Raw genomic sequence first — 27,082 nt, forward strand, 5'->3', positions numbered from 1 at the left:
TAAAGAATCTTGTTAGTAAAATCTTTTATTTTGTTTGCGTGCCAGATGGAACACAAAATTCGTAAGCCAGAAAGTTTAATAATATGAAAGCAAAGAGAGACTGAGCTGGACCAATTTGGAAAACTAAGGGAAAACATTCATTTAAAAGAAATCCAAATTCCCTTTTTTTGGTAATCACACAGATCTTTCATTCTCAGGTGCAAAAGGCGGAGGAAGACCCAAGCTGAAGAGAGACACCTGCTGACCTCGCGGCTTCGGTGAGAGCTTTTCACCTACGAGGGACACACAAAGAATAGGTTTGAATTTTCTTAATCTACGCTTTTATTTTCAATAAACTTTAAATTTTAGAATCATTGTAGGTTTACAGAAAAATTGCAAAGACAGTACGGAGAGTTCCCATATACCCTGCACCAATTTCCCTACCGGTTACCATCTTACTAAGGTAGGTCTGTTACAACTAATGAACCAAGGTTGATATATATAATGTTATTTGGCAAAGCATATGCTTTAGTTCGATTTCTCAGTTGTTTACCTAATGTCTTCTTTCTGTTCCAGGATCTCACCCAGGATAGCCCATCGCATTTAGTCATCCTGTTTTCCTAGGTTCCTCTCCACTGCGGCTGTTTCTCAGACTTCCTGTTTGTGATGACCTTGGCAATTTTGATGAGTACCAGTTGGGTGTTTGGCAGAATGCCTGTCACGGATGCGGTTCCCTTTGGTCACCTGGCTGAACTTGTCAGGTTTCTCCACTATAAGGTCACTCTTCCCCCCCCCTCCCCTTTCATACTATACTCTCGGAAAGGACGTCACTGTACAAACCCACTGGAAAGGGGTGGGCAGTTACGCACCATCCCCTTGAGAGAGGAATACACATGTACGTTGTTTGCAATTCTGTGCTTCTGGAAGATTTGTCTCTTCTCCCCCATTTATTTATTTGTTTGCTTGCTTAATTGTCTATCTACGTAGACACACATATATCTAAGTATGGACTCACAGAGATTTTACTTTGGTTATAATCTTTTCTAAAAATTTCATTTGTAATCTACTACTACTTTACGGTGTTGCTGCAGTGTTCCGATGTTCACAATTGGGAGCTTTTTCTGTTGGTTCCTTTGTCCCTTTCAACCTACTTATTTTTTAAAATTTCTTTATTTTAGAGAGAGACAGAGAGAGCATGGGGGGGAGGGGCCGAGGGAAAGAGACAAGCCGACGCCCCACTGAGCGAGGGGGAGTCCCACACTGGGGCTCGATCCCAGGACCCTGAGATCACGACCTGAGCCAAACTCAGATGCTTAACTGACAGCCACCCAGGTGCCCCTCAACCTATTTTTAAGAGAAATCATGTTATTCTTTGATCTTTGTCTCTTGCTTTTCCTACTTCAAGTATTTGTGTATCTAAAGTTTCACTGTTGATGAATAATGTCGAGTTCAAGGTGATGCTCCAGAGTCAGGAACACCAAGGACATTTTACTTCAAACCAATGCAAAGATCCAGTCAGATCATCTCTCTGAGGTTAAAAACAAAAAAAGTTCGGTTGTCAGGATTCCTTATGTATGTGTGGGTTTGTATTTTGTCCAACCCGTCTCGTGTATTTATTTAAATAAACAGGGTCGAGGTGGTCTAACCCTTCTGGTCTTCGCTTCCGGCCTCGTCCTGTCCAGTCTGTGCTGCCCACCACGGCCGGTAACTCTTCTGAAGGGTTAGCTCTGCTGACGCTGTTCCCTACAGAAAGTCTGCAGTAACCCCCCTCTGCTTACCAAATAAAAGGCCAAATCATTAGCCTAATTTCATTCTATTGCGTGCCATGGCCCCAACCCACTTTTAAAATCTTCCTTTTCTAGTAATTTTCCCACTGACGTGTTCTTGCCAAGTTGGATGGACCTAAACGCGTGAAGATGTTTTCCGTCTTTCTGCTTCTATAGCTTCACTAATGTTGTTGCTGATTAGAAGCAGCATCTGCTTCTGTAAAGTCACAGCTCACGTGGGAGATCTAGTGTCCGCCCCATCGGGTCCGTTGCCCTGCTTGTCTGCCCTGCCCTGTGCCCAGGAGGCTGACTCTCGAGCGCGGCAGCACTTCCCCGCCCGCGGCCGTGCGCCGCGGCAGTGGAGAGCCTGGAAGGACGTGGGAACGAGAGAGCAGGACGCTTCCCCTCTTGCCTGCCTCCCGTGAGGTCGCCGCGGGTTGCCCCTGCCCGCTAGTGGGAGAGGTTACGGGTCCTCTGAGGGCAGCCTTCAGCTCAGAGCTCACTCCTTTGGGATTCTGGTAACTGCTCCCTCGTCCCCTCCCTGAGGCCCAGGGGTGGTGACGCCCGACTGCTGCTGGCCCTCGCGGCTCCAGGACCCGCCCTTGGCATTGCCCTAGACCTCCCAGCCACGCCCGTGTGGCAAGTGGCCTTCACTAAATCCGCGCGGTTATGACCGGGGTGCCGTCCATTTCCTCTTGTGACCTCGACGCTCACTTCCTCTTTAGAGCAAAAACCCGCTGCTTTCAAGAGCCTTTCATTTACACATCTCACAGAATATGATCTGTTCTTCCTCTGCACATAAAATAGCACTTGGCCTAAAGGCATTAGTCAAGCCCGTTGTTCTGTCTAGAGGCTGTCCGACCTTCTCCTTCAGAGTATACAGTCTCTAAAGACGAGAGGGCCAGCTTATTTATTTCTGTCCCCACAGCACTTAGCACTATCCTGCCCAGGACTAGGTACTTGATACATCATTTGCTAAATAAATGACATTTTAAAATATATCCTCCATATTTGTTAACCTATACAGGGTTCTCATCCACTGGAAAAATGAAGCGGCATATTACAAAGAATGGAAAAATGGATGCTTTCTTCCCGTACTCAGGGCAAATGCTACAGCAGACTGAGAAAAATCATGTTTATTTCTACTTAATAGCTCGTTCTGAGAATACTAGAAAAATTAGTTGGAAATGATTTGACTAATTTTCAGAAGTTCAGATTCTATATAACATTTCCAAATGCTCTGTATTCTATATGACCACTTGCAGAGTTCGCTTTTTCCAATACGATTTTCCTGTTTAGTCTCTCTCCCCTTATTCTTGATAGACACTTTATGCTGCAGTCAATTCACATATTACATAATATGCAGTTTTCATTTGCTCTACTACTTTATAGTTATTTGCCAATTTCTTTTGTCAGTTTGATTGTCTTGGTAGGGGGCGTGTTTTCTGCATCTTTTGTATCTCACTACACTCTGGCATTTTACAAGTGGTAAGTGCCTCATTAACAGAGAAAAAGGAATTCTGAGAAAAGTCACCATCCCTTTATTTACTAAACTTTTTCAAAACATAAAGCTATTGTTGCAAACTGAATGTCTATGCCCCCTGCAAAACTCACCTGTTGAAACCCTAATCCCCACTGTGAGGGTGTAAGGAGGTAGGGCCTTTGGGAGATAATTAGTTCTGAAATAAGGTCAGGAAGATGAGTCCCCCCACAATGGGATTACTGTCTTCATGATGGGAGAGATCAGCGCTTACTCTCTCTCCGCCATTTGAGGACACAGTGAAAAGGCAGCAAGGTAATGCAGCTGTCTTCCTCATAAGAAGAAACCAATAAATCCTAACAATAAATCGATCTTTATATTCAGATAACCTTTGAGAGACTTAAGGCATTGTTATTATTGAATTATTACTCAAAATAATGGATAATTTACAAAGCCCTTATTAGATTTCAAACAAAACGCAGATTCTGGGACCTACCATTAGTTTTTAGAAAGTGCGCATGGCTCGCCTTCTGTTGATGTCTCTCTTGATTTGGCAAAGAGAACACTGAGGACAGAAAAGCGTCACCAGATAGTCATCACAAATGGACCCCTGTTTGGAAATATGAAAAGAAACAGAAATTTAAAACCCACCTCCTTGGAAATTAGGACTTGTGGATTTTTAAGACACTTTGAAGAGAAGCAGAAAGAACTGATCCTTTGAATTCAGAGTTTGGATGGATACATTTAAGAAAATGTTAACGGATTTTTCCATATAACTCCTCCTTTAATGCCATCAAAAGTTTTCCTGTATTTTGCAATATTAAATATAGAAGATATCAGTCAACCCCACCATCAGTATGAGGGAAAAACAGAGTTTCAGGAAGGACACCCTCAACATTTCCCCACACCTCCTCCCTGTCTCAGGACGCTACTAGAGGGTGTGTCCACCCCAACAAGGGGCGACTCCGGGAAGGAGGGGGACGTGGGACGTACGAACAGGAGCCTAACCCGCCCGAGAAGCTAACGGGATCTCGCAGGTGAGGGCGGAGGAGACCCGGGGCGAGGAGTTCCGCGCCGCAAGCGCAGAGCGACTAGTCCCAGGGGCCGCTGCAGGTCGGGCCCCGTTCGGCTGAGAAGGTCCAACCGGTCGCACGTCTGCTGTGCTGAACGGGTCGGAAGGAGACAAGAAACCTGAGGCGCGAGGCGGTGAAGGTAAGTGGAAAACAACTCGGAGTACGGGGGAAATCGCTAATGAAAACACCAAGAATTATTAAGACCGGGAAAAGCCAAGTGTAGCGGGGAAAGCAGTCACGGTTCACCGCGGGACGCGGCGCCGGGCGCGGACGCGGCGCCGGGCGCGAACTCGGCCTCGTGACGTAAGGACCGAGCGCGGGTTCGGCCCGGGTCACCGGCCCGCGGGCGGGGGGTGGGCTGGGGGGTGCAGGTGCGTGGCGGGCGGAGGGCAGGAGCGGGAGGCGACAACTCAAGCCTCGTCCTCTCTCGTGGGAGGCCTAGAGACGACGTCCTCCTCCTCTCTCGCGCCGCGGAAACCCAGCACGTGGCCGAGCCGGCCTCTGACCCGGAGGGAAGTCCCCGCGGGGCTCCGGGAAGCGCCGGCGCGAGCGCGGTTGGGCGCCGCCGCGCTTCCCGGCGACGCGTGATGACCTCAGCGGAGCCGGGCGCGCACGCGCCGGCGAAGGAAAGCCCGACCGGCAAGCGCGGGCCCGGCTGGTCGCCGGCCCGAACTCCGAGCCCGTTCCGGGGACCGGGAGCCACGGGCTTCCCGGCCGGGACGTCACCCGGCGCCGGGGAGGCGGACACCTGACGCGGGCGCGGGCGGGCGCGGCCGCCCCGGAGCTCGGAGCTGGGAAGGACGAGGACCAGGCCGGGGTGCAGGGCGGGGGGTGCGCGGAAGGCCGACCGCGCGGCCCGGCCAGCCCTGCGCCCGCCGCGGCTGTGGCTTCGCCCCAGGGCGCAGCAGGGGAGCTTGGCCGAGGGCACCCCCACCCGGCGCGGGCTTTGGGGCCCTGGGAGAGGAGCGGGCGCTGGCGGGGGGCGGCTCCTCACCTCCCGGAGACCAGCCTCGCTCGGACCGGACGCGGACTCCCCGGGAGGACGAAGGGGAAGGCGCGTCGGCGCCGCAGAGAACCGCGAACGGCTGTCACTCGGGAGACGGCGGACCTCGTGTTCGGTATTCACGGATTTATTTTATTAACTTTCTTTGTTTGATTTGATTTATTTATTTGACAGAGAGAGAGATGGAGAAAGAGAGCACAAGCCGGGGAAGGGGCAGAGGGAGGGGGGAAGCAGGCTCCCCGCTGAGCAGGGAGCCCCGAGAGCGGCCGGATCCCAGGACCCGGACCGTGAGCTGAGCCGAAGGCCGCTGCTGAACCGACTGAGCCACCCAGACCGCCCCCCCCTCACCTTTTTTTTTTTTTTTTTTTTTGCTTCTTTTCTTCCTCCTGCATAGGTCTTTCCTGATTGCTTTTAGTCCCTAGAGATGTCCCACAACACATTTTTACCAATTAGTGATGACCCTTCCTTCTTTTACCCACAACTTAAAACTCGATTCATCTTGAGATTCATGCAGGTTTTTGTATCAATAACTCATCCCTTTTATTACTGAAGACTACTCCATTCTAGGAATGCATCACTCTGTTCATTCACCTGCTGGGGGACATTTGGATTGTTTTCAGTTTGGGGCTGTTACAGGCAAAACCACTCTGAACATCTGAGGCAAGTCTTGGTATGGATATATATTTTGGGGGGTAAATATCTAGGAGTAGGGGCGCCTGGGTGGCTCAGTGGGTTAAAGCCTCTGCCTTCAGTTCAGGTCATGATCTCAGGGTCCTGGGATCGAGCCCGGCATCCGGCTCTCTGCTCAGCAGGGAGCCTGCTTCCTCGTCTCTCTCTCTGCCTGCCTCTCTGCCTGCTTGTGATCTCTGTCTGTCAAATAAATAAATAAAATCTTTGAAAAAAAGAGAAAAAAATATATATCTAGGAGTAGAATGGCTCAGTGTGTTTAACTTTTAAGAAACTGCATTTTACATTCCTACCAGCATTGCATTAGAGTTTCGGTTCCTCCATATCTGGCTGTACGTAGTGTGGTTCTGATTAATTTTAGCCATTCCCATAGTTGAATAGTGGTATCTTACTGTGGTTTCCATTTACATTTCTCTAGTGATGACTAATGATGGTGAACATTTTTTTTTTTAAGATTTTATTTATTTGACAGAGAGAGAGAGAGAGATCACAAGCAGGCAAAGAGGCAGGCAGAGAGAGAGGAAGAAGCAGGCTCCCCGCCAAGCAGAGAGCCCGATGTGGGGCTCGATCCCAGGACTCTGGGATCATGACCTGAGCCTAAGGTACAGGCTTAACCCACTGAGCCGCCCAGGTGACCCAATGTTTATCTTTTTATGTGCTTATTTGTCATCTACATATTTTCTTTTTTCCCTAATTTAATTTATTGTGTTAAGAACACTGAAGGGGCGCCTGGGTGGCTCAGTGGGTTAGGGCCTCTGCCTCCGGCTCAGGTCATGGTCCTGGAGTCCTGGGATCGAGCACATCGGGCTCATCTGCTTGGCAGGGAGCCTGCCTCCCCCTCTCTCTGTCTGCCTCTCTGCCTACTTGTGATCTCTGTCTGTCAAATAAATAAATAAAATCTTTAAAAAAAAAAAAAAAGAACACTTAAGAACGTGGGTGGATCTCAAAATAAGTACGCTGACTAAAAGAAGCTGGGCAGAGGAGTACAGACTGACACTTGTATTACATAAAGCTGCAGACAATGCAAGCTGTAAGGACAGAAAACATTGACTGGGACGTGGGGAGTGGGAACAGCGAAGAATTCTTCAGAGAGGCAAACGACATTCGATTGTTGTTTTAATCTCTGATCTGAACATAAAAAATATTACCCCATATGGGGCACACATCTAATGTTAATGGATTATAAGTTGATGCAATCCTTTTGGAGGGGTATTTGATGGTATCTTTCAAATTCTGAACGTGCCTACCCTGGGATCTATCAATCTTATCTCGGGCACTGGACTACAGAAGTACCAGTGCACGTACAGACTTACATGTTCTAACAACTATTTAATCTGCAGCTCTACTTGACGGTCCCTCAGTAAGGAAGCGACTGAGTACATTACGTATGCAGGGGAGTACTGTGAACACATTAACAAGGGTCTGCATTGCCAACATAACACGCTGATTGTGTGTAAAGGGGTTAGATTTTCACTTTTTACTCTCCATAATTCTGTGTTTGAATTTGTCATAAAATTAGGTCTATAGCATGTATTATTTTTGTAATCAAAGAACTAAGAAACATTTTTTTAAGAAACATTTTTAAATGAAAAAAATAAAATAATTTCAATGGAATTCAATGCTTTCCTAATATATTTTGCCACGTCATTTGTTCCCCGTGATGCTTAATTCTATGTATCAACTTGGCTAGACCATGGTACCCATATATTCTAGATGTTTCTATGAAGACTTTTTAGACGAGAGTAACATTTAAATCAGTGGATCCTAAGTGACGTGGATTATACCCTGTGACGTGGGCAGGCTTGATCCAAGCCACTGAAGGTCGTTGTACGGAAAGATCGACCTCCCCAGAGCAGGAGAGAAATCCTGCCGGCCGACTGCCTCAGACCCGGGCTGCGGCTCCTCCCGGCCTGCCGGGCTGCCGTGCTGTTTGGACTTGCCAGCCCTCACGGTCGCATGAACCTCTTCCTTACAGTCACTCTCGTTATGTGGATCTGTATGTACCCGGGTCGGCATCATCTGCATCTCTTTTTGACTGTGTTTCCCTGGCGAGTCCTTCTACTACATAAAGGGCAGCTTGTGGCATCATGGAACGCGCCTTCATGCAAAGGTAGGGTTGAATATCGACAACTTCTACTCCTAGTGCATGTCTTTTGGCAAGTTACTCCACCTCTGAAAACTTCAAAGACCTCATCTGTAAACTGTGGACCCCCTCACTTTACAGGGACGGATGGCGTAAGGTTTCAGTGAGGTGTCCTCTGTCATGAACTTGGGGCATGCTGGGTTCTGAATAGTCCCCATCCGTTGTCTGATACGCATGCAGATACGAGAGTTGCTTATGCTCTAAGGTCTTTAACGGAAACCTAGAAGGTCACCTAACCAGGGAGATCTCTTGCTACGGCAACTGGATAGAAGGTTGCACATGCTAGGAAGTGCCAACCAAGCAAATTCGGGTGAGGGACCCCATCAAATGGCTTGCAGTTTTACGATTATGATTTTCAATGTTGGAGCATGTTTGAATGTTACAGTGTTGTAAGAGACTCACAGGGATGCCATATCGGGTCCGGTAGAGGGTCCTCATTGCGACGGATGTCCCACACAGACAGCATTCATTCATGTCAGCCGCAACTTGACATGCGAGGCACGTGAAACAAAATGTGCCACAGAGACCTGGACACAGGAAGCCAGAGGCACGAGTTACTCCACTCTGTTCCAGCCACCTGTGGGAGCTAGTTTGCTTTCATGAACGACGGTCCCCATCGTGGGGTCTTGGCCACACATCCTGCTGCCAAGGCTACCCACCATGCTTTTGCCCGGTATTTCATCGGCTTCTCCCTTCTCTCCACCCAGTCGTTTCGGTCATCCACACACCTTGGCAAGTATGCGTCCTTTCTGTCATCCTGCCTTCACTCATCTGTTGAATGACTCACAGAAACCTAGCCGTGTTCCAGAGATTGTCCTCGAAACTGACTGCCTCTTTCTGGAGTCTAGGAGAGCAGTCAGATGATAACATGAAAAATTCCCCAACGGAAACCTACTCAAGATGTCAAGGGGTCAACCACAGAAATGAGGCCTCGAACGGCTCTGAGAGGATGTGCTGCTCGATCGGAACATTGACAGATGAGTAGAATTCGGCAGGTAGACAAAAGGGAGAGGAAAGTCTCTGACATCACTTGGCATGTCTTGGCAATAGCTGGTGTTCATTCAGTATGGCTGGTGGGACGGGGATAAAGCTGGAAGTCGAGGCAGGTTGGGGACTGGATGGTGGTGTGAGTGTGTGGAGTTTGTCAGGAAGGTCATAAGGAACCAGCGAAATATTTTAAGAAGGGAGAATGATTTGGTCAGGGCAGTAATTAAGGAGTCTTGCCATGGGGGCCTGGGTGGCTCAGTTGGCTGAACGTCTGCCTTTGGCTTAGGTCACGATCACAGAGTCCTGGGATCAAGCCCCGCATCTGGCTCCCTGCTCAGTGGGGAGTCTGCTTCTCCCTCTGACCTTCCCCCTCTCATGTTCTTTCTTCTCTCTCTCTCAAAAAAAAAAAAAAAAAAGTCCTCCCTTGAAGCAATTAAGCTTTTATTAGACCTTGTAATTCACTTATTTGAGTGACGATACAAGAGGCAGGAGGACAAAGCTATTCATCTTCACAGGGTTTTAGTAATGTAGTCACTTAGTATTACTATGATTTGCAGATGTTGAACTAATGTCTTGAGAAGTGTAAGTCATCACCCCAGGTCATCCAGTAAGAAATGAGAGCCAATGAGCAAACCCATTGCTCCATTTTCTAGGTAATTTTTTTCTCTCTGTGCTTTCTAATGTACAGTTGACCTTTGGACAATGTGGGGGTTTGGGAGCGCTGGCCCTCGGCGCAGTCAAAAAATCTGCGTGTAACTTTTGACTCCCCCCAAACCGAAGTACTAATAGCTTACTATTGACGGAAGCCTTACCAATGCCCTAAACACTTTACTAACACACATTCTGTATGTTGTACGTGTCACATACTGTGCTCTTACAATAAAGTAAGCCAGAGAAAAGAAAATGCTAAGAAAATCACAAGGAAGAGAAGATACTTTTATAGTGCTGGACTGTAAACAAAAAGTCTGCATCTACACGGACCAGCGCAGCTCAAACCCATGTTGCTCAGGGGTCAACTTGATCCGAATTTCACTGTCACTGGTACGTTAAAGGTTGATGTACTTTCTTTCCTTGTCTCAGGGCGCTCTGTAGGCTTGAGGCAGGCAAACCAACCTCAGAGTAAATTTGGTTGTGGGTGGGGGCGCCTGGGTGGCTCAGTGGGTTAAAGCCTCTGCCTTCGGCTCAGGTCAGGATCCCAGGGTCCTGGGATCGAGCCCTGCATCGGGTTCTCTGCTCAGCAGGGAGCCTGCTTCCCCTCCTTCTCTCTCTCTCTCTCTCTCTGCCAGCCTCCCTGCCTGCCTGCTTGTGATCTCCATCTGTCAAATTTAAAAAAAAAATTTTTTTTTGTCGCGGGCGCCTGTTTATTCCTTGGTCGGGGTCAAGAGCTGAGCTCTTTGGTCCCCTCTGACCCCCCCCCCCCATGCCCGAGCGCGGCTCCCCAACTGCACTTGGAGAGGTTCACGAAAAGGAAACAAAGAAGAGGCAGAGATTCTTTCCCCGATGAGAAGCTGACTGCCTTTAGAACTCTTTATTCTCAGGTGTATAAAAACCTAAACGCATCAGTTTAAAGAATTCTTGACCGAGCTTACGTCACAGCCGTGGATGCATACTATGCTTTATGTGACTCGGAAGTAGTGAGTCTATATATGCAACAAGAACAGTCGTTTTCCTTTTTCTTTCTTTCTTTCTTCTTTTTTAAAATCAAGTTAAACTGGAAATACCTCTTTTCTTTTCATGTATGGTCTATTTACAATCATTAGACCAGACCCATTCATTGTGAGAATCATCAGCTTCATTGCTACCATCTTAACTCCAGAATTTATTTCAGAAGTAAGACTATTGACTGATGTGCTGGAGAAAAATTACCTATAACCAGCACAAGCCTTTCTCCTTCGCTTCCCATTCACTGGCCGGCATGCCGGGTGCCCTGTAGGAGGCCGGGAACCCTTACGACACCATAAGGGAGGAATGAGGGAGGGCTCTGGCCTTGGGTCCCCCCCCCCCCCCAGCGATGACGGGCACATTTCCCAGCACTTACAGACTCCACAGTCGCTGAAGCAGTCACACATGCCCGTCTGCCAGTTGGAGGTTTGGGGCATGGGACTACATCCAGGCTGAGTCACAATGACCACCGGGGACTGGGCTTGCATTTCCGGGGCGGGGTCCTCAGTGGCAGTGGTCTGGAAAGGAAAAAGCTGGTGTGAGAAGACTCAAGGTTGCTCATGGAAACCTGTTTCGAAGCATTCTTCCCAGGCAAGTGAGACGATTTGATTAAGTTGTGTGCGGATCTTTTTTTTTTTTTTAAAGAGATTTTATTTATTCATTTGAGAGACAGAGGGAGAGAGCGCAAGTGGAGGGGAGAGGAAGAGGGAGAAGCGGACTGGCCGCTGAGCAGAGCCCCACGGCTGGATCCCAGAACCCCGAGATCGCGACCTGAGCCGAAGGCAGACGCCCAACCCTGAGCCTCCCAGGCGCCCCTGGTTGCTGATCTTGGAAGAATGTAATTTCTCTGTCTACTCCCCTGAGGACAGAGGTCCCTGGGGCAAGGAATTCACTGAACCGACCAAAGGACCGATTGCTTCTTCTGGAGTAAGGGAGGAAAACCGCATCATGGGTACTGTTTTTAGACAGGCTTCCGGCATCCACACGAGCCAGGGGACCGATGACCGCCGCGCAGTGGCCCGCAGCGGTGGACGGCGGGGAGCAGGCTCCGCTCGGCCGGCGCCATCCGACGCCCGAAACTCTGGTGCACACATGCCCTCCCCCTCCTGCTCCTTTATAAGGTTCTTTTTGTCTTGGATCTATTTATGACTAGCAGTCGTAATAAGAATAATAATAATAAAAAACAACGCTCCCCTGTTTCCTGCTTGCCCACGGGCAGTCTGCTTCCCTTCCGCTCACCAGGCGTGCGGCGGTTCCCCCGCGCCGAGCGGTTCTGCCATCGCAGCTGCCGGGTCCCCCTGTCCAGCCCCGCGCCCACCCGCGCCGGCAGGACGGGGCTTCAGACCCGCAGCGCCGGGCTCAGCCCCACGAGACCGCTCCTCCTCCGCTTCGGGCGCCCGTCACCAGCCCAGACTGTCGCCCGCGCTTCCCACTCACCGGCTACCGCCCGACGGTCCCCGTGACCCCTCCTTGGGTTCAACCAGCTAGAGGGGCTCCCAGGACCCCAGAAAACAGGTGAACAGTTTACTTACCGGGTTACTGCTGTGGAACAAAGGAGACCGCAGGATTCAAATGAGCGGATGAGGAGACGCACAAGTTCAGAACACGTGGGGTCTGGGGCTGCCCCCCTGCCGGGCTTCCTAACCCCAAAGCTCCCTGAACCCCATCCTTCTGGGGCTTTATTGCATTAGGCATCGTTGATTAAACCATTGGCCGCTGGTAACTGAATTCAATGTTCAGCCCCGCTCAGCTCCCTGGAAGTCTGGGAGGTGGGGCTGAACGTTCCAGTCCTCTGATCACAAGGTTGGTTCCGGGCAACCAGCCCAACCTCAAGGGCTTTCCGAAAATCACTTCCTTAAGATAAACTCCCCGGTACTTGAGAGGGGCTTGGTATGAATAAGAGAACACCTTTATGGCTCTTAGTCGGTTAAGAGATTCCGAAGATTTTAGAAGCTCCGTGCCACGAACAGAGATAAAAACCATATGTGTATTTCTTATTATAAAGCACAATATCACAGAAGTCCTCTCCAGTTTTTTGTATCCTAGTTCTCCACTTCAAATTTACCTGAGGCCTGTGTCGCCCACTCAGTGCTGGCTTGGGAGCCCTTTGACACATGTTGGGACAAGTCCTGACAGTATGTCTCAGCAAAGTGTATTAAGTGTTGGGGTGCCTGGGTGGCTCAGTGGTTTAAGCCTCTGCCTTCGACTCGGGTCGTGGTCTCAGGGTCCTGGGATCGAGCCCCGCATCGGGCTCTCTGCTCAGCAGAAGCCTGCTTCCCCCTCTCTCTGTCTGCCTCTCTGCCTAGCTCTGATTTCTCTCTGTCAAATAAATAAAATATTAAAAAAAAAGTGTATTAAGTGTATTATGAAGTCCATTTTGTGAAGTTAATCCTAATTTCTATCAGCAGAGGCAGTGGGGGGTTCATAGAACATGGATTAGATTTGGAGTGAGAGTATCTTTGCTCAAATCCTGGTTTCTTAAACTCTGTGATCTCGGACTAGTCACTTAACCAGTCTAGTCGTTCAAGTTTCCATTTGTTAGTCTATGACATGAAAGCGGTTTCCGACCACCTCACGCACTTTTTGAGAGTTCTTTTTTTTTTTTTTTTATGATTTTATTTGACAGAGCAGGGGTGGGGAGGGGAGAAAACGCAAGAAAGCAGAGTGGCAGGCAAAGGGAGAAGGAGAAGCAGGCTCTCCACTGAGCAGGGAGCCTCACTCCTGCTTGATCCCAGGACCCTGGGATCATGACCTGAGCTGAAAGCAGATGCTCAACCGACTGAGCCACCCAGGTGCCTATTGTTAGTATTCAGTGAGATAAAGTCTGGAGATGAGTTTAGCAATAAGGTATCAGGTAAAATAAGGGAGAGTGGCTATCATGTACAAAAGCATAGCAAGGAAATTTGATGATTTCCATGTACAATTGTTGGTAATGATATCACCTAATATTCACTGAGATTCTACTCTCCCACGGACATTGTGCTGGACTCACATTGTCCACCTAATCTTACAACAGCCTGGCACAGTAGGAATTATTATCTTTACTGAGTTGATAAGGAAATGGACACTCAGGGAGTTTAAGTAAACTGTGGAACTCAAATCCTTCTCAGGCTCATTCCACAGACCCTTTTCCGCCCTTTGCCTCTTGGCTTTGGACTCCCCCGTCGCCGTGCTGAGTACAGTGTGGCATCGCCATCGGCTTATCGTGATCTCCTTGAGACCTGGAACCCCCTTTCATGTTTAGTCCGTTAGCACCAAGCTCAATGTTACCCTCATAAAGGCACGTGCCTCATTGATCTGAGCACTTGCAGGAGGCTTGATTCCCTTGCGGCGTGCTGGGCACCGGGATGTCGTGCATTTCCACTTCAGACTTCAGGGCATTTTGAAAAGCACGTGGCGGGCGCCCCCCGCCCACACACACACGTTATAACTGAAAACACAGTGCTTCAAGATACTCAAGCATTGTCATAATATTTGCCTTTTTAATATTATTTTCTGCGTAGAGAGAGCAGGTCCAAAAACAGACAAACTATCTCCGTTGTTCCATATTATTTTACACTTTTCTTTTTCTTGAATTAGCTGGTTTCTTTACAGATCTCATGACTTTTTAACACTTAGCTAGTTTTCTGGTTCCTTTGAACAAGAAGAGAGTGCAGTATATGACACCAGGGATAGTTTTAAAAACAGGATAATGGCTTGGATACTTCTCCACGCAACTGGAAGTGTATCATGCAGGAATGGTTCAAATATGTCTAAGTCTGCCCAGGCTTCATCACAATTAATAATAAATTATCCAGGTCCACTCTCACAGGTGGCCCCCCAAATCTTGGCAAACAGTATGAAACGAATGCTCAGTTATTCTGCATGAGGATAAACTAGTTTAATTTTTTTTTTTTTTTAGAAAGCAGGTAAAGCTTAAAAATGGTCTCTTAACTATTTGTTTCTGTTGAACATCATCACTATCAGCAAGTAGCTCTAGGTATTTGCTTTCCCATTAGTGAGTATAGTACACAAACACCACACATTTAAAGTTTTAATAAAATGATTATACGTATCTCAAAGCACAAGATTTGACATTAAGTACTTATTTTATTTTTTTGAAGACTTATTTATTTTATATATATGTATGTGTATACATGTGTATGTATATATATACACGTACATATAAAATGTACATGAGCAGGTGGAGAGGCAGAGAGAGAGAGAGAGAATCCTCAAGCAGACTCCTTACTGAGCAGGGAGCCCGGCGTGGGGCTTGAACCAAGGACCCCAGGATCATGACCTGAGCAGAAACCAAGAGTTGGCCGCCCAACCAACTGAGCCACCCAGCTTTCCTGACATTAAGTATTTGTTTATTTATTGTTATTTTTAAAGATTTTAGTTATTTATTTGACAGAGAGAGACACAGCGTGAAAGGGAACACAAGCAAGGGGAGTGGGAGAGGGAGCCTGATGCGAGACTTGATCCCAGGACCCCGGGGTCATGACCTGAGCCAAAGACAGACACTTAACGACTGAGCCACCCAGGAGCCCCAACATTAAGTATTTAAAGAAGATTCTAAAATGAGAGACATTTAAAAGCCCTAAAGTTAAGAAAATAGTAAAAAGGCAGGAACAGATAATTCACCAAAAAAGACATAAAAATGACCCTTAAAAGATATGTATCAAAAAGGTGGTCAAATTCACTCAAAGTTAAGGAAATACCAATTAAATGCCTGTCAGATTGGCACAAGTTAAAAAGTCTGCCACGCGCTCTCTTGGTGAGGCCGCGAAGAAAACAGGCAGGTGCGGCCGCCGGGCAGGAGCTCGGACAATGCGGATCTAAGGCTCGTGCGCGGTCACCACTGCACCCTGTCATCCCACTTCTCGAAATGACCCTGAACATGTATCTCCAACCATGTGAAAATGTACGTGCCTGAGGGTATTCGCGTACATGGGAGAGTGGCTGAATAATGACGTACCGTGGGGACAAGGCAGCCACTTGCGCTAAACCCCGTGTCGCCGCACGGAGATCCGCTTCGGCCCTCCCAGAAATGGAATCTTCAGCCGGTCCGTCAGGAATTGTCTAATCTGCTCTTGTTAGATGATCTGCCTGATAGACCCCTGCGAACCCCTAAAGAAAATGGACCCGGCACAGCCATTTATTTGCTTTTTTGTCTAGTACAACGGCCCTGGGCCTGCTCCCTCTGTCCGTGGAAGTCTTTCATTTTGTGCAGCTCCTCGCAGCTCCTTGCTGTCCGGTAGATTGGGTGCTGCCTGATTCGTAATCATTGAACAAAGCCAATAAGATCTGTACGTATTACTCAGTCGAATTTTGTTTTCTAACAGGACATCCATACAAGAGAGCATTGTGCAGCTATCAAAAAGAGGATGAGGATAACCTCTATAAACTGATATAGAATGATTTCCAGGATAAGCCATGCACAAAAGAACACGTGTTGTCTGATACCCTTCATGTGAGAAATAAGGGGATATAAGAAAACATACAATGAGAAATACAGAAAGAATAAACCAGAAATGAATAAATGTGTCATGTTCAGAGTAAATGGGGTGAAAAGAATGAGAGGACGGCAACGGAATGGTGGGGACGGGCTGACACCCCAAGCGCACCCTTTTGTATGGCTCTTCCTCTAAATCATGCTAGTATGTCACATGTTAAGTCAACACACAAAGGGACAATTAAAGTCAACCGGAATGTGGAAGGAACCCCAAAGGCAATAGACACGGTGACGAAGTCACGTGCTTGTATTATGATTAATGTTAGAAACGCACTGACGGGAGTGAGGAAGAAAAAGGTAACCATGATGCCTGCAGAAAGCCGCGTTTTGACCATGCTATATAAGGCTAAAGACAAAAGCAACAAATGTTAATCCCTAGTTAGGAAACTTGTTTTTCACAAGGGTATAGGTTAGCAGTTCTGAAACTTCTTTGTATATATATACACGCGAGGCTTGAACAAATAAATATGTTGTGGATAATGAGACTGAGGTTTTTTACTGTCAGAGAAAGAAATTCCCAAAGGAAAGGAGGAGGGCTGGAATGAATCCTGTGCTGTTGGATTGGAATCAGAGGTGCGAACTCACGATTATTCACCCACACACGCGCGCGCACACAAACACACACAGATATAGACGTGTGTGTGTACATAAATCTGTTTCCTAGCGCCGCCCACTGAGAGGACCTAGAAGCAACAAAAGCCCATTATCCCTGAATATACCTTGTGCCCAAATCTTGGTTTTGAAATGCCATTTTCCAATAAAAGGGAGTCAGAGTTCATTGGAGAAATGGCTGATTCCAGGGCTAGAGCAGGGAAAGTACAAGAGGAGCCTGGAACCTCTTGATCCAGGACCAAAAGTTCAAAAAGGGCTCCAGAATGGCTTAGAGACAGAACCTCAGAGCCCATCTGGTGGCCCTCACAGTGGCCAAACCAGGACGATTTGAGCAACAAATTAACGTTAGTAATGGGTTATAACTCATAAACCATAATTCCATGCTGATATAAATAAAAACAAATTATAAAACGAGAGGGAAGATACAGTGCTTTTTTATGATAGAATTCCTATTAATGAATGTAGAAGGAACGATGGAGATACAAGATCACCATTTGGCAAACAGCACAGTGATAATTATTGATATATATTGAGATGGGGAGGGGCAGAGACAGAGAGAGAAAATCTCGAACACGCTCCTCGTTGACTATGGAGCCTAACGCAGGGCTTGATCTCACGACCCTGAGACCATGCCCCGAGTTGAAATTGAGAGTAGGACACTCAACAGAATGAGCCACTCAGGTGCCCCCACAGTGGTAGTGGTTGAAGGCAAGGCTCATAAAGGGGTGCTCATGTCTTTGTTTATTATCATGCGCTGAAAGACACAACATCACTTCTGTGTTACTTTACCAATAACACATACTCAGAATCCATTCGTAAGGAACTATTAGACAAACACATATGGAGGGAGATGCTGTAATACATCTGACCAGTAAACAGTGTCAGGATCGTGAAAAACAAAAAAAGGGGAAATATTCAAGATGGAAGGAGACTAAGGAGACATGAAGACCAAGTGCGATTTGGGATCCTGAATTGAATCCCGGAGCAGAAAAGGGGCTGTCAGTGCTCTTCAACCAGAGACCATGAAGAACACAATCATAGTTGGGCAAGTCGGGTTTACTACGTATTCTAGCAAGGGAGAAGGCACACACTGGGGACTGTGGGAAGTCTCAGGAGAAGGGTATTAGAAAACACTTTTTGGTTGGGTAGATTTGAAGGAGGATCAAGGGAATGGAGGTGGTCCCCAAAGCGGAATACAACTACCATTGGGGCTATTAATAGGGTCTGCTGGGAGCACTGAGGAATGCGAGGTCAATTCTGCCGGAGGTGTAGCAGCAGCAATCACTCGTACTAGCCAGGAGAGGACACCGTTTGGTATGTTGTGGCTCGAATAATGTCTAAAGTTCAAATATATCTCCAAATATGATTACGGAGTACAAGTGTTTTCATCTCGATCCATCATGGTCGCAGACTAGCCTTATCTGACGTCGATGCTCTGGGAAGTTCTTTATGTGTAAGAGAAGAACATCAGGAGCTCGTGTGAGGGACAGCACGGGGGGGCCCAGAGGGTGCTGTGCTCAGTGACATAAGTCAGGCAGAGGAAGACAGATGCTGTATGTGGGGTCCGAAACCAAGCAATCAACGGGCCAACCAAACCAACCCCACAGATACAGAGAACAGAACCTCTGTGGTTGCAGAGGTGAGGGGTGGGGTGTGGGAGAAATGGGTGAAGGTGATTAAAAGGTACAGACTTTCAGCTACAAAATAAGCAAGTCCGGCAGGTGTACTGTACTCATGGTGATTATAGTCAATACTACTGGATTGTATATTTGAAAGTTGTTAAGAGAATAAAGCTTAACAGTTCTCATCAAGGGGCACTTAGGTGGCTCAGTCAGTTAAGTGTCTGCTTTCAGCTCAGGTCGTGATCTCAGGGTCCTGGGATCGAGCATTGGGGGGGGGAGTTCCTGCTCAGCAGGGAGTCTGCTCTCCCTTTCTCTCTGCTTGCTGCTCCCCCTGCTTGTGCGCTCTCCCTCTGTCAAAAAAATAAATAAAATCTTAAAAAAAAAAGTTCTCATAAAAAATTTGTAACGGGATGCCTGGGTGGCTCAGTTGGTTAAGCGGCTGCCTTCGGCTCAGGTCATGATTCCAGCGTCCTGGGATCGAGTCCCACATCCGGCTCCCTGCTCGGTGGGGAGCCTGCTTCTCCCTCTGTTTCTGCCTGCCACTCTGTCTGCCTGTGCACGCTCGCTCTCTCTCTCTCTCTCTCTCTCTCTCTAACCAATAAATAAATAAAATCTTTAAAAAAAAAATTTGTAACGTGTGGTGGTATGCTCACCAGGCTTATTATGGTGAACATTTCACAATATGTACGAATCTGAAATCATTACGTTGTACACCTGAAACTAATATAATGTTAGATGTCCATTACATCTCCAAAAAGACAAAAACAAAAAACAAACAAAGAAACCCCACAACAACCCAGTGTGAGTGCCAGGCCAGCACGTAGCCATACAGATGGCATGCTGGCCAGACCAGGCTAGCTCCCGGGTGCCAAAGACTCCTCTTCCCTTCCCCGGGACTTCAGGGGGACAACTAGTAAAATCTGAACAAGATCTGTCCGTTAGTTAGCTAATAGTTTTCAATGTTAATTTCCTGGTTTCAATATTTACACTATGGTCATGTAATTTACAACAAGAATCAGGAAACCTGGGTGAAGGGTACCCAGGGACGCTGTGCACTTTTAAAAAAATAGTTTTATTGAGATATGTGTTTTACATCCCATGAAATTCACTCATTTAAAATGTGTACTTTAGGAATTTTAGCATATCCATAGTTGCACAGCCATCACCATAATCAAATTTTAGAATGTTTTTATCACACATCCCTTAAAAATACCCATCTCTATTACCAGTCACTCCCCACATCCCCTCACTTGCCCAGCTCCCAACAGCCTCTAATCCGTCTCTACTGGTTTGGTTATTGTGGACATTTCACATAAATGGAATCAGATGGTGCAGTAGTCCTCATCGGTGGCCTCGGTTACCTACGGTCAGCTGAGGTCTGGAAGCAGAACTTTCTCCTTTTGACATATGGTCCAGTCGCCTAGTGCTGTTGCCTAGAGCTGTCACTGGTCACCTAGGGCTGTCACGATGCCAACGTCATTCACCTCACTTTATCTCCTCACGTAGGCATCTTATCATCTCAGGAAGGGTGAGTAGATATAATAACATTTCGAGAGACCATAGTCACATAACTTTTTTTACAGTATACGGTCATAATTGTTCTATTTTATTTTTATTGTTGTTAATCTCTAATTTAGATTAGATTGTTGTTAATTTCTAACTTAGAAATTAAACTTCATGATAGTTATGTATGCATTAAAAAATTGCATATACAGGGTTTGGTACGGTCTGCAGTTTCAGGGATCCACTGAGGGCGTCTTAGAACATGTCCCTGGGATATACCAGACTGTGCGTAGTCTTCCGTGACCGACTTCCTTCAGTTAGCGTGATGTTTTCAAGGTTTATCTATGTTCTAGTGTGTGCCGGTACTTCTCTACGGCTGAATAACATTCCACCGTGTGGACAAACCATCTTGTGTTTATCCGTTCATTAGCTAGCTGATGGACATTTAGGTTGTTTTACTTTTTGATTATTAACGAATGCTCTACTTACTGTTTGTCTACAGGTTTTTGTGTGGACACTTATTTTCATTTCTCCTGGATAGATACCCAGAAGTCAAAGTTGTGGGACAAAGTGGTAACTCTACCTTTAGCATGTTGGAAGGTAGCGACGCTCACCACTACCACCACCAACGCCATGTGTAGCATTTTGAAAACTGTTTCAAACTGTTTTCCCAAATGGCTGCATTTTGTGTGAAGGTTCTAAGTACTGTGTATCCTGGTCAACATTTGTTACTATCTGTCTGTGTGCTGTTATTGCAGCATTTTCCATAAATCTAAAATTATTTTTAAAAATAACCAAACAAAACATAAAACAGATCATGGGAAGAGGGGAGCCCCGTAAGATTTAGAGTGAAAAACACAAAAACAATCTGCTACCAGTGCTGTAAAAATATATTCCTAAATTCAAGCGGTGCATAATGTAAATACAGGCATTATAAAAATTTTACCCCCCCATTCTTAGAAAGTATTCTAAAGGATTTCTCTTTTGTGTATAAAATACCATAAACTATATCCAGAGCAGTTGAAACTTATTTTAAATTTATTAAGCTTGCCTTTTTTTTTTTAAAGGTTTTATTTATTTGTCAGAGAGAGAGGGAGCGAGCGCACAAGCAGGGGGAGCAGCGAGTTCTGCACCGAGCACGGCTCATCCGGGGACGCCGGGATGTGACCTGAGCCAAAGGCAGCCGCTTCCCCGCCGAGCCCCCCCTCCCCGGCGCCCCGGGTTTGCCTCGCTACAAAGATCACTAGTGGATTTAGGTTTTGATCTTTGCGCTCTTAGGAAACCCGCCGCAAAGGCCTTTCCCCGCGGTCCGCCAGGAGAGCACCGGCCGCGCTGCGGGGTCGGCGGGCGTGGGGCAGCGGCGCGGTGGCCACGGCGGGGCCCGGGGGGCAGCGGCGCGGTGGCCACGGCGGGGCCCGGGGGGCAGCGGCGCGGTGGCCACGGCGGGGCCCGGGGGGCAGCGGCGCGGTGGCCACGGCGGGGCCCGGGGGGCAGCGGCGCGGTGGCCACGGCGGGGCCCGGGGGGCAGCGGCGCGGTCCGGGCGAGCCTCCCCGCGCGGGCCCGGTCGGGAGGAGCGGCGCGTGTTGGGCGGCGGAATGCGGGGACCTTCGTCCGGCTGCGCTCGGGCTCCCGTCCGGCGGGGAGGTCAAGGGGCCGAGAGAGGGCAGGTCGGGGTCCGGCCGAGCCAAGCTAACCCCCTCCTCCGCGGCAGCGGCCTCCGACCCTCCTCGCCCCGCCGCGGCCCGGCGGCTCCCGGTTCCCGCCCCGGGGGAGGCGGCCTTCCCGGGCGCACGGGCCGCGCGCTCCAGCCCTGCCCCGGGCCGGCGGGGACGGTCCTCCCGGCGCCGGGGACGCCTGCGTCTCCCCTGGACCGTCCGCTCTCGCGCTCGCTCAGCCTCACTCTCTGCTTCTCTCTCAAACCAGTGAGTCAATCACGTCTGCGAGGCGGTCGTGGCTGCGGTGACCCCAGCGCTGCGGTCCCCCCGCCCCCGCCCCGAGCCAGCGCCGGGCACGCGGCGTCCGGTGAATCCCGCGGACGGACTCGGGGCCTCCAGCCCCTCCCGCAGCAGAATCCTGGTCCCGCAACTGGCACAGCTTCTTCCTCATTTCCTTTTCTTTTTCTTTTATTCTTTTTTTCTTCTCCATTGTTTAAAAGAAATACAGGTTTTCACAACTTCATTTCGGAGACAGCGAGAGCACGCGCGGGGGGAGGGGGGCGGGGACGGCGCGGGGTGGGGGGAGGGGGGCGGGGACGGCGCGGGGTGGGGGGAGGGGGGCGGGGACGGCGCGGGGTGGGGGGAGGGGGGCGGGGACGGCGCGGGGTGGGGGGAGGGGGGCGGGGACGGCGCGGGGTGGGGGGAGGGGGGCGGGGACGGCGCGGGGTGGGGGGGAGGGGGGGACGGCGCGCCCCGAGCAGAGCCGGCGGGGCGCGAGCGTGGGGCCCTGCGACGCGGCCGGGCGGAACGGAGAGCGGGCGGCCCGCGTCCCGGCCCCCGGCGCCCCCCCCCGTCCGTCGGGAGGTCCGGCCGCGCTGGCACACGCGAGCGCAGCGTGGAGATTCCGACTAGACGCGTGTCTGCGGCCGCGGGGTCGCCCTCCCTCCGCGGACGGTCCCCCTCGGGGCGCTGCAGGGTCCGGGATTCCCACCGGCCGCTGCGCGCCCGAGAGCCCGGCAGGCCGGACGGTCCCGGGGCTCTGACGTCCGGTCCCCGCGTCGGGTCCGGGGCCCGCGCTGGCCGCGCCGCATCTGCACAGAAAGACACTTGCTCAGTTCGGTGACGTGCCCGGTCCTCGGGCGGCGGACGAGGGTTCAGGGTTCTGCCTCCTTCGCGACGTTCGATTTCCTCCTTCGAACGTGGAAACTGTGGGGACGCAGGTGCGTCCGTGGACCTTGCGCAGCGCGCGGGCCCCGGAGGGAAGTTCCTCCCCGACGAAGGTCGCCTGCGGGGCGCAGGGCTGCCCTGTCCGGCCGGCCCAGCAGAGCAGAGCCGCGCCGAACCGGTGTCCCAGACTTTCACCGGACCGGTTCAGGTTATTTCGAAAAGGGTTTTGTTACCCCGGGAAACGCCTTCTTGGTAGTTGTAAAATGGAGAGGAGAAAGCGAACACTGATACGCGGCTCTGTGGCTTCAATGTCACTTCACGAATTCTAGAGAACTTCAAGTTGCAACAAAATCTCGACACGTAACAAACGCACAATGTCCAGGTGACCTACACATATCCGTGCGGCAGCCACCAAGTCTGCGACAGTTGTCAACCCCGGGTATGCAAGGCAGGAGAGCATCATGTTTGGGGCCGGGGAGAGCCGCTGTGATGCCAACTTTCCTGGAATCTCTCTAAGCCCAGTAAAGGCGCTAAGACTTTCTGAGACCTGATCTACAAGCCTGTCTCCAATGTCGGTGGTCCCCAACACTTGCTTCGTGTAAAAACCACTTGGAGAGCTTGTTTCCGAGGTAGAATCCTGGGTATTATCCTCTAAAATTGTTATTTTAGACATGGGCTGGGCACCCCCAGGGTGCTCCTAAGCCAGAAGGTGCTGTTGTGCAGAGAAAGGTCGCTCTTTTCTGTAGACACAGCTTGGTGAGAATCAGAAAAATCGTACTTTTCTCCAGGCAGATAACAGCCTATGCCCGTGCCTCCAGCCTGCCTGAGGAGCACAGGCCGAACTAGCTCCGTTCTTTCCTTTGCTGCCAGCTGCCTGCGCAGAACCCTGGCATCCCAGGACATCCCAGTGCCACTGACGTTGCAGAACACACTTTGTCACCCGTGGCCTGGGGCTATTTCATTTCTCCTCTGTTACTAACAACTACAAATGCAATCTGATCCAGCAAACAGTTGTTGGGCAGCCAGTGCTCGTGGAAGCGCCGTGTTAGATGTGGTAGGGGCGAAGGAGATGTCTGTAGCTCCTCCATGGCCAGCGGCTCTGCCCATCACTAAGTGACCCCATAGCTGTTTTGTTTGGTGCCACCTTTGATCCCACAGGAACAAAGAGTGATGGAATATTCCTCTCAGGGAAAAGAAAAAAAAATGGAGACAGGAGGAACTGAGATGGGAATCTTGGTGCCCACGTTTCGAAGAGAGACTACCAACTCCTTTCTTTAGAAGGTTCCTTTCATGGAATGGCCTCAATGCTAGGAAATCTTGCAGAATTTGGCTCACACGTTAAACATCCTAATTTCGCCAATTGGTCTTAGTTAACGACTAACCTCATATCTATCTCCCCTGCCTTGGAACATGAACTCTTGAGAACAGCCCAGCATCTCACCAATATTAACCAATAGAATTCATGTATTACTCTATTACATTAATCAATTCAGGTACTTAATTTATTACTTAGACTTTCTTCTTCTTTCTGGTGTTTACTGATACGAAATTTTGATTTTTTTTCACTTTTTTATTGTTTAAAGATTTTATTTATCTGTTTGTTAGAGAGAGAGAGAGCGCGCGAGCACAGGCAGACAGAGTGGTAGGCAGAGACAGAGAGAGAAGCAGGCTCTCCACCGAGCAAGGAGCCCGATGTGGGACTCGATCCCAGGACGCTGGGATCAGGACCTGAGCCGAAGGCAGGCGCCTAACCAACTGAGCTACCCAGGCGTCCTGATTTTTCACTTTTTAAAACAATTTTTATTTTTTAGGTAATCTGTACACCCAATGTGAGGCTGAAACTCACAACCCTGAGATCAAGAGTCCCATGTTCTACTGACTGAGCCAGCCCGACACCCGATTCTTTTCTCTTTAACTGAAACATTTTTGTTTCTTGATCTCTCATCTCTTAAGCTTCAAAGGTAAAAATGTAAGGATAGGTGAGAAGGGTAACATCTCTATGCATATGAATGAAGCACCAGAATTTAATTTTGAAACGTTCTAGTCTGTTTTCTTCCTTTCATACTGAAAATTCAAAGATTCTCATGATTCATTAGTAAATCCAAAAATTTCTATCTCCTATTTCTGACATTTTACTGGATAGATGAAATAAAATATTTTCAAAGCACAAAGAAATTAGACTAGCACAAGTAAATATGCATATGTATTAATACAAGGAATGAAATCAGTGATCAAGTTAGTAAATGTAACACCTGATAAGTGTTTTCTGCTGGAAACAGTAGTTGATAAGAATTCAAGGCTGCACCCCTTTGAAAAGCATGGCATCTAACACATGTTTGGCACATACTTGTTGAATTTGACTAAATTTAAAGCAGTTAGTTAAGAAAATACTGGTTTTTCAGCTGAAAATAAAGAAACCAAATACTTTAAAAAAAAAACAATAACTTTTCTTCCCCCCAGTGCTAAGATAAGCTTTTAAAGAATTGCTTGATTTCAAAGTACTTACAGTTAAGAACTAGGTTCCGAGCAGGAAGTGATCAGTAGCGTGGGAGAGTATCTCACTGAAAGAGAAAGGTATGTGAAAACAGAGAAGTAAATGTGTTTCCGTTGCAGACCTAGTACAGAGAACAGATTCAGAGGTTTTTATTGGCTGGTATAATTCTGGCAGCAAGGTGTGTTCCTGATATCCCCAACCACGTAGAAAAAACTACAGGGCATTATGCTAAGTGAAATAAGCCAGTCAGGGAAAGACAAATACCATAAATTTCACTCATGTGTGGAATTTAAGAAACAAAACAGATGAACATAGAGGAAGGGAAGGAAAAATAAAATAAAATAAGATGAAAATAGAGAGGGAGGCAATCCCTAAGTGACGCTTATCTCTAGGGAAAAAACTGAGGGTTGCTGGAGGGGTGGTGGGTAGAGGAAAGGGGTTTGGGTGATGGAGGGAGCACTGGGTGTTGTTGGGGCTGATGACTCACTGAATTCTACCCTGAAACCAATAATACACTATACATTAACTAGACTGAATTTAAATTAATAATTAGAAAAAAAAAAGAAAATGAAAATATTTCTTGTTAAAAGAACCGTTCCCTGTCCTACGGTAAGTACAATCATGTATCTTTTGGGGGAAAGATTGGATTCATGATGTAGTTTGGTTGGCTTTACGGGCCTGGCAGAGCTTACCAATTTTCGAAACTTCCTCTCTCCCTTGGACACAGTAAATGACGGATTTCGCGCATATTTCGTGCCGTCTTCATACGGGGTTTGCAGGCAGGATCTGGGGGGAGACCGGCCATCTGGAGTCCCGCGCTACTCACACCCTCCGTCTGCCTGTTCTCTCGCACTGAGGGACGCAGCGCGCCAGACGCGGTTTCAACGTTCCCGCCGCGCGCACCTGCTGCGCCTCCCCCAGTGCCGCGGCGGGAACCGCCACCCCCCGCGGGGCCGGCCGGAAGCGGGGTCGCGGCGCGTCGGGTGCTGCGTGGGCGCCGCGGGTCTGGCCCGGCCGACTCGGACCCGCGCACCTGCCGGTCTCCCGCACACTCTCGCGGTGCGGGCGGACGCGAGCCTCGCCCCGGGGGGGGGGGGGCCTCCGAGTGGGTGAGAAGTTCTTAAAGTTCTTAAATTATGAACCAGAGATCAAAGACCGTGATCCCGGGGTCCTCGGGTGGAGCCCGCCTCGGGCTCCCTGCTCGGCGGGAAGCCTGCCTCTCCCTCTCCCTCTCCCCCTGCCTGTGCTCCCTCTCTCGCTGTGTGTCTCTCTGCCAAAGAAATAAATAAAATCTTTTAAAAAATTAAGCTAAAATAAAATTAGAGAAATAAGACTTACCCTCCCGTCGTTAAGGACTCACGGACAGGGAGTGCGCGGTCCTGTATGTTAGTTGATCCCACGGAAAGATGCTTGAGATGCTGGCTATAGTCTGACCCCCTGATTATTTCCCCCCCACAGAGATGACATACAGTCTTGACGAAGTTTTGCAAAATGGATAGGTTGTTGATTTTGGTGGCATTGTAAGTTGGTACTCTCTCTTTTAGGAAGCAGTATTGACTGTACAATATATAACAGAATTTTAAAAAATCCTTGGGCCCTGTAATTTCACTAAGAGTGAGCGTTTTCTTAAATTTTGCACCCATAGGCACTTTGTTTGCCTCAGCCTGGTCCCAGTCCTGAATGAATACACTGAAGGAAAGGGTCAAATCAGGTCAAGTCTGTGTTGGGGAAAAAGAGTGGGGACTGAGTTT

General features: G+C 48.8%; 1 protein-coding gene across 1 annotated transcript; it reads right to left on the bottom strand.

Moving 5' to 3' along the window:
* Nucleotides 1–4: 4 nt before the first annotated feature.
* Nucleotides 5–26,232, bottom strand: PLAC8 (placenta associated 8). The gene is made up of 6 exons (XM_080796722.1): nt 26,024–26,232; nt 25,344–25,398; nt 11,157–11,298; nt 8,534–8,658; nt 3,722–3,835; nt 5–272 (listed from the first exon to the last, which is right to left on the bottom strand). Exons 3-5 carry the CDS (start codon nt 11,266–11,268, stop codon nt 3,731–3,733), a joined length of 342 nt encoding a protein of 113 aa, XP_080652848.1. The 5' UTR covers nt 11,269–11,298; nt 25,344–25,398; nt 26,024–26,232; the 3' UTR covers nt 5–272; nt 3,722–3,730.
* Nucleotides 26,233–27,082: the final 850 nt, after the last annotated feature.

Source organism: Martes martes (genome assembly GCF_963455335.1).
Source record: "Martes martes genome assembly, chromosome: 2".
In the NCBI taxonomy this organism is placed as follows: domain Eukaryota; kingdom Metazoa; phylum Chordata; class Mammalia; order Carnivora; family Mustelidae; genus Martes; species Martes martes.

Coding starts and splice junctions, on each gene's coding strand:
- PLAC8 (XM_080796722.1), bottom strand. CDS start 11,268: ATGCAAGCCCAGTCCCCGGTGGTCATTGTGACTCAGCCTGGATGTAGT. Junction 8,659..11,156: donor CTTCAGCGACTGTGGAGTCT/GTAAGTGCTGGG, acceptor TCCTGTGTCCAG/GTCTCTGTGGCACATTTTGT. Junction 3,836..8,533: donor GGACCCGATATGGCATCCCT/GTGAGTCTCTTA, acceptor ATTTCCAAACAG/GGGTCCATTTGTGATGACTA.